The following is a 13,195-nucleotide window of genomic DNA, read 5'->3' as shown; positions in this document are numbered from 1 at the left end:
AATCTGAAACTATTGATGCTATGTTTGTATTAGACATTTAGGGAAGGCAAAGATGCAGAGTTATGATATTGCTTGTGGCTAGATCAAAGCATCCTGTGTTGGGCTTGCATCAGTCCACAATGTAACTGATAACCTCTGTACATACACGTTATCAGGCTTACACTGTATTCCTAGTATTTATATATACTGTATACTGTAGATCATGATCATCATCTCATATTAAATAAGAAATACTAAAGTACTTTATCTTATAATTCCTAATTTAATATGTCTGAGGGTAGACAGGTCAACCAGGAAATGGAAAAGAAAAAGTCTGTGTGCCAAATTAAAACAAAGAACCTGGATACAAACTTGGCAAAACACACAAAGAATGAGGTAATATACACTCCTGCTACATGTTTTTCGTCTGTTGCTTGATACTGTAAAATGTAAAATTTGTGCATACCATAACTTCCTAATTTAAATCAGCTCCTCTTGCAACAACATATGTGACTTTACATTGTATGACACAGTAGAAATGCTTCAATCTAGTAATTTGGTAATCAACAAATGTTTTAGATATTGCTGATTTTTCAAGTATTTTATCAAATATACATGGTATTTAACCTTTATAACAACATCAACTTAATGTCAAATTTGTTTTTTAAATTGCTTTTATAAGCTTTGATGTTAGACATTAGGGGGAACTACATCAGCAGAAATAAATTGTGTCTATACTTATTTGGTCTCGGACTCCTGATTGTTGGTTTGGGGGCAAATACTGCACATTGACAAGCAGCGTTATGTAAAACATAATCTTGTATAAAAGATGCAAAAATCATCAAATAAACATGGTTTCTTGTGGTTTAAAGCTGTGCCAAACGACAGCCTATGCTGTCATTCTCACATCAGACCAAGCAACTTACATCAGACCAAGTATTCTGTGTAAAAAAAACTTTAATAACAATGGATCTCACGTAAAGCTGATTTTTACGTCTTCCACTGAATATGTAATGAAAGCCTGTTCTTATAAAAAAAATAAAAACACTCAGTGGCTGTCTGATCAGAATCAAAATGACACATTCGGTTGACTCAAACAAACATCTGAAATAGAAAACAAGTTTGATAACCTAGAAGACCGAACAGAAGCCAGTAACACACAACACACACTGAATTATCCTAAAACACAAACTGACATACACATACACTACAAGCTACATGTTTGTCTGGAAGAGTACTGACACATTGTACTTTACTGGCAATCACGGCAAATCATCCCTCTTTCTTATTCTACATTCTTATTTGTCAACGCGTCAGCATGTACTTGAAATGGCACGTGAAAAGAAATCAGTAACAACTCAAAAGAGCTAACCACCAACACGACTGTAACCAAGGAAATACCTGGTCAGGTGGACAGATCACTAATATAATAAAAAGATCTTAAAACCGTAGGAAGAACAAATACGCCAACAACACTATTGCACATTGTCATCCCTTGTAAACCAGCTGAATGGGAGTTCTGTGGAGCAGTATTTTATCAACCTCTTACCTTTAGTCGGAATAATTTCACCTTTCAAGAAAAAATCCTTCACCCTCTCACCAGTTTCAGAAACATAGGACAGCATTTATACTACAACATCTACTGTACTGTTCATTGAGACCAAATGGAACATGATGGAGCATAGTCGGAATGGGTACCCAGCCAAACATCTTGTATTGTATTGTGTTGTTCTCCTTTGTAGAGTGTCTTTTAAAACTGCAAGATAATCCCTCTATGTGCAGACCCTCCGCTTATCATCGAACAGTTTACGGACAGTGTAAACCTGGGAATGCAGAAGAAGAAAAGCACAGATAGTATGATGTTGGGTATGTGATTCAAACTGTGATTCAAATATATAGTACATATTGTGCTGTTGGTTGTCTCAGTGTTCTATATACCTGGGTAAGGGCCACACACAGCATCACCAGCACACAGGCACAGGACCAGAATGAGACCCTCCACAGGTTGTCTTCCAGAAGGTTTCGATCCCGTGCCTCAAAAGCCCGCAACACTGTCTGCATCTGGCGGCTGCGCTCCAAGCGTCTGTGAAGAGAGTCCATGGACTCCTGAGGAAATCATGAGAACATTTTTAGGGATTTAAAAAAAAGTGGTGGCTGGTATGAGAGAGAAGTGAAAGTAAGAGACAGAGAAGATCTCACAAAGGCACAGAATCCAATTAAGCTAAACAGTGGTTTACTTTCCTGTCTCAACAGAATAACATGACATGCATTAGCGCATTATTTATGTCATTTGAACAATGTTTTTCATTCTGATCGTGTACATTATGTTAATTTTGAACTTATGTTCTCAATAAAATTTGAAAAATTCTCAGTACTCTTCATCTATCAATTAATAATTCAAAGTAGCCCAAATTATGCCATGCCTTACCATGCAGTTATTTCAAATAGGCTATTTATTTATTGAATTACAGAAAGAAAATGAGATATCGATATGAAAATGATTTATATCAACATTAAAGATTTTGGTCATATCGACCAGGTCAGAAATATAGTTTCAAAAAGAAAAAAGGCTACATGAAACACTGGTTACCTCCGGTCAGCTGCATAGTGAACTAGATGTCCTTTTTTTTCCTTTCTTAAAACCCTAAACAAACATCTCACCCGGATGTCCTCCAGCTTGTACTCCAGGACGCTTCCATCAGGCTCCTCTATTCCCGGCCATTCTTCATCTCCACCCACATCTCCTCCTTGACCCTCGATGATGATCTCGAAAAACACCATCTTCTCTGAGAAGCGACTGAAGCTGTTGTCAAAGCAGATTTCATAATCCCCCTCCACTGTAGGCTCCACCCTGGGGTAACAGGAAATAAAGTCAAAGATTAACAGACAGATCCAACAATCACTGGCTAAGTAATATGAAATAAGATCAAGGATTCCCGCCAATGTGAGGTATCACTCACACGTGGACTCCGTCAGAGCGCCGGGACTCAAAGATGAGATGGATGCCTTCTGGAGAGATGATGGTGAAGTCTACATCCATACCAGCACCTGCTATCACCTGGATGTGCACACACAAATACGTACTATATTCTGAAGTCAACCATTTCCTTTCTTTTTGGGGGAAAATTATTTTTCTCTGTTTGTCTTTGTGAAATAGTTGCATTAGAAATAGAGACAGAAAATACTGTATGTGAAGAGAGCCAGGGGTATGACATGCAGCAAAGGTCTCTAGCATGTTGCAGTAACGTGGTGTGCGTCTTAACCACTTGCCACAATGGATGCCACAAGACAAACAATTCCAAGACAGATTAGGTGTGCCTAGTGTGTGTACTGTCGTCTCTAAGATTGAGACTCGCCCACTAAACAAACACATTACCTGACTAACCCAACTTTACATTATAAGACCTGTTCCGCTATAGCTAAGTGTTTTTTGTTTGTTTATTTTTTTAAATGATTTATATGGTATTGGGCAGAAGTAAAGCTTAAACTATCAGTCAATCAGGTAAAAAATGCCCAACATTCACCTGTTCCACCATCTCTAATGTGAGTATTTTTTCCTTTTCTTCAACCTCTGTGAAAAAGTAAAGTGAATATATTTAGACAGTTATTTTGGCAAATCCAGCAATCTGAAGACATATGACCTTGTAACCTGGGATATTTGTGATGGACATTATTTGATTCTTTTTTTAAAAAATACTCTACAGATTAATAGATAATAACAATAAGGGTTAGCTAGAGCACTACAGTGGATATACAGTGTGCAAACAGAGAACCTGTGGCTATGTGGTAGCTGCGCAAAAGTGGGACTCCTGTAAATCAACAGTATGAACTGACTTCTGCTGTTGACCTTTAAATAGCTAAAACTTGTGCCTCTGACTAAAAACACTGTATGGGATTTTGTTCCTTTTTAATGCTCTTTTCTGTTCAACCAACACTGGACCAGGACCCCCCTTCAGGAACAACCTGCTGGATGATCTGGACCCTCTTAGACATTCGTATCATTTACATAGTGACTCAATCAAACGTACTATAAACTACGTGTGTATTATCTAATTTCCTGTAAAGTATTTAGTTATCAATGATCTTTATTAGTGAAGAGGAACTTGTGGTCATTTATGTCGTTAGGTACTTGCCTAAATGCAATATTGCACCACAAGTTGCTAGATAACTGAAGTTTGATTTGACGTTATGGATGTTTTTTACAGTTTTTTTGTCAAATGTGAGCTACAGTAGGTGGTTGTTAAATTGGTCAACAATATTAATGGAGGAATATATGCTGTCATTACTGTATCTTAAGGCTCCAGTTCAATGCTGGCTTAATCAAATATATGCCCAGCATAAATTACATATATGCTATACCAGTCAGCTAGCTAAAGGACCAACGGGTAGTAGCCATTAACATCCTATCCCTTGTATAAGCCTTTACCAGACAGCATGTAAATGTGAACACACAAAGTGAATATGTTTTCAGAGCACACATTAACAGTTACCTGATATTCGACCTCCATCGTGCCATTCTTTATTGCTGTTTGAAAGAAACAATCGGATCTTCCGGCTTGTAGCAGAAACGTAAACTCGCTGTCTAGGTTCTGTCCGAAAGAGCTCACAGACCCTAAACACCACCCAAACACTACTGCAAGGACAATCAATTGTCCTCCGCGTCCCTCTTTCCTACGGACAAGACCCATGGTGAAGATATTCCCAAACACAGGGCTATCTAAGTTCAGCCATCTCCTTCGCATCTCTCTTCCGCAGAAGAACTTTGCGATGCTGTAATTGGATGGAGGTTCCAGAATGAGGACGATGCTGCGGACCAATCAGAGGAGGAAGAGTAGCAAACCTCCTCCAATCACTGTAGGGCTGTGGGTTTGACCGACAGTCTATTCTTGTAGTGTATTTCTTTAACTGTCTGTGATGTGACCCACTTCTGAGAGACAGTGAATGTCTTTGCAGTGGCAAACATTATGGTACAACTTTACACGGGTTAATATGTTGTAACTAATGGCTTTGTTTAAATCTATTTGTATGTATTATATTTTATTTAAATAAAATCATAAATTACAATTTTTTTAATGTAAGTAATAAGAACAACTTTTGGGTTGCCAGGTGAAAATCTTTCCTGCTGGTGCTGCAGACATAGACTGGAGATTTTACTGTGCAATTGTGTAAAAGTGTGTTCACTGAGTCATAATTATAAGTCATAATCACTATGGCCACTACATGGCAGCACCTAACAATAAAATGTAAATATGGGTCGTAATTGCTGCTTGTTCAAACTACCTATGAGGTTGTTTTGCAAGGGAAGACCTTCTCTTTCGGACACACCCATTGACGGATTATGAGAAAAGATTTTGCATCTATTTGTAGTCATTTTGCATCTATTTTTAATCATATAGCATCTCATTGTAATAACTTTTAGTCACTTTGTGGACAGTCCTTACTCCACAGCGTTGTGAAGTAAGGTCTGGCCCTACCAAACAAATGTTCCAGGATAGGAGAAAAAAATGCCCTGGGTTGTTTGCATCTCTTTACAGTAAAGTACTCACAATTGGCTTGGGCGGCGCAAACCTCCGGACATAGCGAATCAATACAGTAAAGTAAGCTACATAAATTGGCTGTTTGTATTCAGTTACGCAGTTATTTCTGGGGTTCCAAACATGTCCAGGCAACAACCACAGCGGCCCAGCAGGAGTGTAGACTTCCGCCTGTCCTCCCAGAGTCTTTATCTCCAAAGACCACAGCGTGCATTTGTGTATGTGTGTGTGTATGTGTGTGTGTGTGTGTGTGTGTGTGTGTGTGTGTGTGTTTGTGTATGAGTTATAGTTTTTAGAAGTACGTCAAAGTGTTTTAATTGTAGATTCAACATGTGGAGTCTGTCATGTCAAACTGTCCCCTCCCACAACAACTTGAGTTTTACACTGAACAAAGTGTGACTCATCTCTTTTCATACTTCAATTACTTTATTTGGGTCTATGTTTTATACAGCATTTAAACAGCAGAGAAATAGAAGATATCAAACAGAAGTAGTATATATCAAGATGCCACATTGAAACAGCATATCTGCAAATCTGTTTGACAAAGAGAGGGAAATGAAAGTATTTCTCTAAATACTTGGTTCAAGTAGAAGAAAAAAAAAAAGAAAAGATCTTTAACCAACGCAGATTCCCCACATTTCTGTACTTCTGCTTAACTTTCCACATATGAAAGGTGGCATGACATTGGTGGGATGTTGCAAGCATATAAAGCAGGCAAAAGCATGTTGCTCAGACAAAAAAAAGCTGCGCGGGTGGAAAAAGACATGAATAAAAAGTGAAGCAACTCTTGAACAAAACAGTGGCCGTGAAAAAGAAAGCAACAGGAGGGCTTGCACTTGAGCTGAAAAACATTAGTCATCTTCAATCACTGCCCCCCCTCCAACAAAACAAAGAACATGTTCCTGAAAGCATCATCTCAGACGTTTGCAAATATGTGAGAAAGCAGTGGCCTGAAGGTCTGGAAAGTGGCTTTGTAAATGTCAGCTTAGGGTAGTGTGACACTCTGCTGCATTAAAGTGTGCTTGAATGAGACTGAGGGTGAAAGGGTGCAAGGATGTGGCAGCAGTAGTGGTCAAAAGTGTGAGTGGGAAATTAACAACGTGAGCCACCCCCAACTCAGCCTCACCATCAACTCTGCTGTTGTTTACTATTGCTGAACAAGTTTGCTGGACAAGTTTCTCAGAAACTGACACAAAAAGCAAGGGATACCAACACTGAGACAAACCAACCCAAAGTGTTTAATAGAACATGACTCACAAGGAGTGAGAAATTGAAGACAGAGAAAAGGAAGTGTCAGCTGAGGGACGATAACCATAGCCTATATTTGTAGGGAGTGTCCCACGCACATGCACTCACACAAACAGACACTCACACACTCACACTCACATACACTAACTACTCACTCTCTCTCTCTTTCTCTCTCTCTCTCTTTCTCTTCCCCGTGTCATCTTCATTTCCTCCTTACATGAGCTTACTTGTAAAGCAATATTAGGAATAGTTGACAGCCGGCGAGCAAACGCAAGAGGTGACAGAGCACATAGATCTGTACTTGTGGTACAGACAGAGGATTTTTTTTTTTCTTCTCAGAAAGTTAGACATTTAGAGAAGTCATGATACACAGTGGCTTCTCCGAAATTGATTCTATCGTTCTTTAATTTTAATTATTTAAGTACATTTTTGGTGTTTAATATTCCTAAGGAGTTTCAGAGGAGCGTGTTAAAACTGACCTGTGCGGCTGGAGGGTTGGCTGAGCTGTGGGGAAACTTCTGGTGCACATTTAAATCCAAGGTAATCTCTTTCTGACAGACCTTGAACAAATGACAATAGGACGTTCTTTATTTATTTATTGAGCTGTCTCTGTCTCTTCTTGTATGCTTGCAGTAGTCAGGGTATGTAGAAATGACTTTGTTTCCCAGAAGCTGATTGGATTGCATGTACCTACTGTGAGCACAGTAGACAAAACCTCCTGAGGCCATGTCTGTTTCTTTCTTCTATTTCTCAGTTTTCACTTGTCTCCTTTTGTTACTATTCCCAATCACTTTGCTTTACCTAACCCTGAACCTGTCTCTTTCATTATCCCTTTCTTGCCAAACCAGGCCATTTTACCATCAGTCCCAACATCCCAGTTGGAGTGTGATCTGGTGGGATGGCAGAGGGCAGTGTGGGTACATGCCCCCAGGTGTTTGTGGTGGACAGCCAAGCCAACTACGTCACTGTGCACAGTGGGAAAAAACCAAGATGGGCGAGAGTGGGCCAGAGGTTTCTTTTTTTGATGGTGGGACTTGCCCTGTTTGGACTTGTTGTCGAGGGATGTTTTATCTACAGTCTATACAAAAAAACGCAGGTGAGGCTGACGCTTACACGTGATTTTGTCTGTGTGTGTCTGTGTAAGGAAAGGGAGAAGAAACAGCTTGAAGCACATGGAATTTCCTATCCTCGAGAATTTTCCTCTACGTCATAACCAGCTACTGACACTAGTGGACAGCTGAACACATTTGGTTGGTTGTTATTTGCTCTTTAAGTTACAGATTCTTGATGACAAAAGTGTCAAATGGATTATTTCTCTATAGTTTTACTTCCCTTTCTTTTCTCTCTCAAGAGCAAACCCACAACATAACTTCACTTTTTTTAAAGAACATTTCACCATGTTGTTTATTACACATCTGCCTCAGTTATATTGTAAACTTTGAATGTTATGTAATATTCACTACAGTATAAAATTAAACCTTAGACACTGTACAATGTGCTAGGATAATCCACCCTTCACCAGGCACTGTATTTCTCAGTAGCTAAAAAGATAGGAAGTTGTCATATGAAATTTTGTTACGTTATTTTGTTTTAATGTTTACGTCACGTGAAAACTGAGGCTTTCAAATACCTTGATGACCACAGAAAAATTTAATAAAAACTAGTGAAACCAATGAATAAAACACATTTGCTATTTAATTCAATAACTCAGTGTTTTTAGTGTCAAATGGCTACATGTTGTTCTTTGTGTGTATGAGTTTGTTATGTAAAGGTTATAATGTAAATTTGCCATTGGTTCCCACAAGGCAGGGCACTTCCTGTTCTTACGTGCTTGTGAACTATTGACATCTTGCTGGTAAACACACACAGAATTTGTTGCTCACCCACATGATCATTCCATATTTTTCACCCCATTTTATCTTTCTCTCCCTGCAGGAATTTTCCCTCTGTAAGTCTCATCCTCTCTGCCATAACATGTCCAATTCCCAAACATCTGGTCAGCAGGTAAGTGTGGGTGTCCAGTTCACATATCTGTGGCCCCTGTGCCGTCACTGTCGTGCTGCTGTGTGTGTGGGAGTTTTCAGCTTTTTTCTGTTTCAGGGTGGCACCATGAGTCAAGTTGGACCTAAAGGTAAGAAGTTACTCTTGCTCTCTCTGTAATCATAACTGATTATGATGGGCCACAAATATGTTCTTAAATCTAGCATCTTTTTTTAAAGATGTTGCAAATACAAAACCTCACACATGCATTCAGATGTGAGAGTTCTATGTTGATTGGTTTGATTGTCTGACCCTCTTTTCTTGAACAGAGTCCAATGAGATTCCCACAGTGCGACCACATCTAGAACAGGTCCAACAGAGACCCTTTGCTCAACTGATAGGTTAGAACCCTCTCAACACAAACCACTACTAACTACTAACAAAACATGCCAAAGCATTGTATGTGAGCGCAATGAGCAATTTAATCTATTCACCTTTATTTTCTTCTTTCTCATCTTGATCCCAGGCTCCAACAATCCTATAGGGGCAAACAATGTGGTACAGTGGGAACATAAAGTTGGGGAAACCATCACCTACAACATGGGCTACGAAAATGGCCAGTTGTTGGTTGAGAAGGACGGTTACTACTACCTCTACTCCAAAGTGACATTAAATGCTGTAGAAGAGTGTTTGCTTATCGAGCACATGGTCATGAAGAACACCAGTGCCTATGATAAATCTATAGAACTTATGCATTCAAAAAGGTTAGTTGCCGTACCTCTCCTTCCTTCCTCTATCGAAGCACATGTGCTTACCTGTGCTTACATGGCTTTAACCAACTTGTAGCTTTAAAAGCAAATTGAAATCGGTGCTGTCGTTTTTATGTTGTGGTAAGTTAGCTTTCTGACATATCGGGCATGCTTCTTTTAGTCTCCGCTGCCGGACCCCGAAACCTTCGACTGCAAAGGCTTCACAAGGGGATGATCTGTGGAACAGTTTCCTGGCTGGGATCTTCCACCTGCGGAGCGGAGATAAAATTTTTGTCATGTTGAAGAATATTCATAAGTTGCTTCCAGGACCTGCTGAAAACCTCATGGGAGCCTTTATGATATTTCCAGGCAATATGCAACAATAATTCCTTCGTCCCAGAACAGATTATACGTCTCTGTGCTACACCATGAATTGTACATATATCTATATATATATGATCTAAATTATACTGTACTCAATGAATGTTTTTGACTCCCTTATGAATAATTAACAAATGGTAGTGATATCATTAAAAAGTATCTGAAATTCAGATATAATCCTACTTAATAATTTGTTGCATAGATTGTTGTGTGAATAAAATACTTTCTCATCAGACAAAAATGTGAGGTGGCATCAGTTCCTTGAAAAGGTCTTGTGGACATGTAAAAACTAAAAAAATTATTAAATAGATTATCTGTGGTACAATAGGAACAGATTTATATTTTGCTCACATTAAAAACTATACAAACACATGTCAAAGTTTGGAACCAACTTGGATAGCTTAAGCACACTGAGAAAAACCACAGTTGCAGATTTATCGATACACAACATATACCAACGCATCTGTGTGTGTTGTTTGTGTGTGTGTTGAGCAGGATGTGGTTTAGTAAGGATGCACTACGGAGAGGATGGAGGGGAAGGGTTGCTGAGGTGCTGAGGTTGGTGTGACTGACTCAGCTCTTCTCAAAGTGTACAGGGGAACGTTTTTCAGTCAGTGCAGCGGTATCAGATGGGAAAAAGACGTACTGAGGTACAGAAAAGTTAAGGAGAGGTCGGTAAACACTGAGGGAATTCTGCCAGGGAATTAGTGTGGGAAAAAAAACACAAAAGGCCAAGCACGACAATGAGAATATTGTGAAGACACAGGAAACTGTGTAGACAGGTACACAGACAGGTAACCATATGTGTGTGTGTTGAAAAATTGACCTCAGATGCAACAGAAAAATGTGGGTCATTTCCTGCTGAGATGCGGATAAACATCTTTGTATCCAAGTGAAACAAATACACAACACGATAATAGTCTTGCAGCTTCAGCATTAAAGCTTTGCACAAGAAGACACCTCATGTCAATTACAGTGTTGGAAAATATGAAGTGTGTTTGTTCAACTGCTGTACCGAGTACAATTTTGAGTTACTCATGCTTTGCTTTTACTTTTTGTTTCTATCTTGTGCCACTTTATATCTCTACTCCACTGCATTTCAGAGGCAAACGTACTTTCTACTCATTTACATTTATTTAACCCTTGTGTTGTCCTTGGGTCAACTTTGACCCGTTTCAAAGTATTTTATGTCAGAAATATGGATTTCTTTCAACGATATTGCTTAAAAATAACACGGATGATTCCATTCAACGTTCTTCAGGTAAAATCAATAATTACTTTTATTGAATTTTTGGGGTGTTCTATTTGATCTTACAGCATTTGAATTCTTGTTTTTCGAACGGTTTCAAAACAGTATCTAGACTAAACTTTGAAATACACCCTTCTGTGATCCTCCATTAGTCAATCAGTTATTAGTCAAAACAATTCATAATATCTGCCTTTTCAACTAAAAACGTATGTATAATTTGTTCTAAATGAGGTTTGTTGACCATGAATTCCATGAATAAGTGTAAAACCTATTATTACCAGCTCAGGTTTTTAAAAAAGCGCCAAAAGCTTTGAAAAAGTGACAAATAATAACAAAAACATCAGAAAAGCACAAAAGAAAAATCATTTTCAATTTTGACCTGGAAGGACAAGTTAATAATTATTTGTACTGTTTAAAGATCCCGTGTGGGAAAATTACAATTACAATTTACACTTTGTTTGTTAGTCACCAGTACAAACATGCTCAGGTCCTATTCATGCACAAATGGAGCAATGTCAGAGTGAGTAGACTGACAGCTGGACCTGAGTGGTTAGGGGGGGGGGGGTTGCTGTGGGTTGCTCAAGGGCGCCTGGCAGTGCCCAGGAGGTGAAGTGGCATCTCTCCAGCTGGACTGAGCTACTGCCACCCCTAAGTTTATGGTTTATGGGAAGACAACACAAGGGTTAACAACTGTAGGTATTAGTCACTTCATGGATTAAGATTTAGAATACATCCCATACTATATTCATCTCATAAAAGTATATAAATATTGGGTGTGGTTGGCGTGCACTGTTGAGTGCAAAGTCCTACATTGGTTTCACACTATCCACTGATCAACAGGTGGCAGTAATGCGTTAACAAAGTAAAGAAAGTAGAAAAGAAAGCAAGTATGTTTACATGCATGATCTTATGAATACTTTAGAAATGGGCTGTCACGTACTGTGTTGTTTTATGCGTATTCTCTGCAGGTGTGTGTGATTCTCTGCAGGTGTTTGCTGCCGATGACAGGCCAGCAACTGAGGCTGATCAGCTGATCAGTGCTTGGCAGCTTAAGAGAGGGCAGCATGACGATGTGCAGAGGAAGCTTCTGTGTGTAAGTAGAATAAAAGAGTAACCTGTAGAAAGAAAAAAAAAGACAAGATAGATACAAGGCAAATGTACACTTTTAAGTGCTAATCCAGCAGAGAGTGCAATTTCAAATAAAAGTCAGCAATGCACATAAGTCTTTAGCCTGTTTTTAAAAGTAGCTTTAGTTGGTGCAAATCTGAGCTGTTCTTAGTTTGCTCAAAGAGTCGATGGGATTATGACTAAAATCAGCTTCATCGTGTTTTGTTTTGACTATGGCTGACCTGTTCCACATGATCAAAGAAGCTTTCGGTTATGATGAAGTAGGTCAGAAATGTATTTAGGCCCTGAACCATTAAATGATTTTCAGACAAACAGCGGTAACCTAAAGTCAATGCTAGAAGTGACTGATTGCCATTGCAGAGACCTGAGTGAAAGGTGTAATGTGTTCAGCTTCCTCAGTCTTTGTGAGAACATTAGCAACGGCATTCTGAAACAGCTGAAGCTGCCTTTGTGCTTCCTTGGAGAGACCTGAGAAAATACCAGTGCAGTAGTCTAACCCAGAGGTTTGCAATCTTTTTTCAGCCAAGGACCTCTTAAAGGGCAATTCCGGCACAAAAAAAACCTAGGGGTTAATAACACATGGGTACTGAATCGACTGTTCTCTGGGATATGTTTTCATGCTAATCGAATGGGACCAGTTTTAGCGCTAACCTCTAATCAGCTTGTAACGCTAGTTCTCAGGGCACCCGAAAGTAAAAAGGAATTGCTATTTCAGTACCACTAAAAAAACTCAAAGTAGCACCACACTTCCACAGTAGCATGAGGGTCCCTACATGTACACCGAAGCATTGAGAACTTTATAAGTGAACTGAGAGTTTACTAAAAAGATTATGAGTTTATAAAGACAGTGCTGTTTGGTATGAAGGTAGGTGCCATCTTGGGAAAACAGTCATGACCAGTCAAATGAGCTATGTCACTGGTTTAATGGTAACAATGACTCATTACAC

The 13,195-nt window shown here is 39.1% G+C and overlaps 2 protein-coding genes across 3 annotated transcripts; one reads left to right on the top strand and one right to left on the bottom strand.

Annotated features, from left to right (window-relative positions):
* Nucleotides 1-918: 918 nt before the first annotated feature.
* On the bottom strand, nucleotides 919-4,757 carry tmed1b (transmembrane p24 trafficking protein 1b). Its single transcript, XM_034896522.1, has 5 exons — nucleotides 4,470-4,757; nucleotides 2,940-3,037; nucleotides 2,641-2,830; nucleotides 1,918-2,085; nucleotides 919-1,802 (listed from the first exon to the last, which is right to left on the bottom strand). Exons 1-5 carry the CDS (start codon nucleotides 4,719-4,721, stop codon nucleotides 1,752-1,754), a joined length of 759 nt encoding a protein of 252 aa, XP_034752413.1. The 5' UTR covers nucleotides 4,722-4,757; the 3' UTR covers nucleotides 919-1,751.
* A 2,192-nt stretch (nucleotides 4,758-6,949) lies between these two features.
* Nucleotides 6,950-10,021, top strand: LOC117959338 (tumor necrosis factor ligand superfamily member 14-like). Of its 2 annotated transcripts, XM_034896420.1 has the most exons (7): nucleotides 6,952-7,301; nucleotides 7,588-7,857; nucleotides 8,697-8,765; nucleotides 8,862-8,892; nucleotides 9,071-9,142; nucleotides 9,268-9,505; nucleotides 9,672-10,021. In XM_034896420.1, the coding sequence occupies exons 2-7, from the start codon at nucleotides 7,660-7,662 to the stop codon at nucleotides 9,874-9,876; spliced, it is 813 nt and encodes a 270-aa protein (XP_034752311.1). In that variant the 5' UTR covers nucleotides 6,952-7,301; nucleotides 7,588-7,659; the 3' UTR covers nucleotides 9,877-10,021. The 2 variants fall into 2 exon arrangements, with proteins under 2 accessions (XP_034752303.1, XP_034752311.1); XM_034896412.1 differs by having other exon boundaries at nucleotides 6,950-7,301; nucleotides 8,697-8,892.
* Nucleotides 10,022-13,195: the final 3,174 nt, after the last annotated feature.

Source organism: Etheostoma cragini, chromosome 2 (assembly GCF_013103735.1).
Source record: "Etheostoma cragini isolate CJK2018 chromosome 2, CSU_Ecrag_1.0, whole genome shotgun sequence".
Lineage (NCBI taxonomy): Eukaryota > Metazoa > Chordata > Actinopteri > Perciformes > Percidae > Etheostoma > Etheostoma cragini.
Note: the sequence above shows the minus strand (reverse complement) of the source record. Positions and strands in the feature narration are given on the sequence as shown.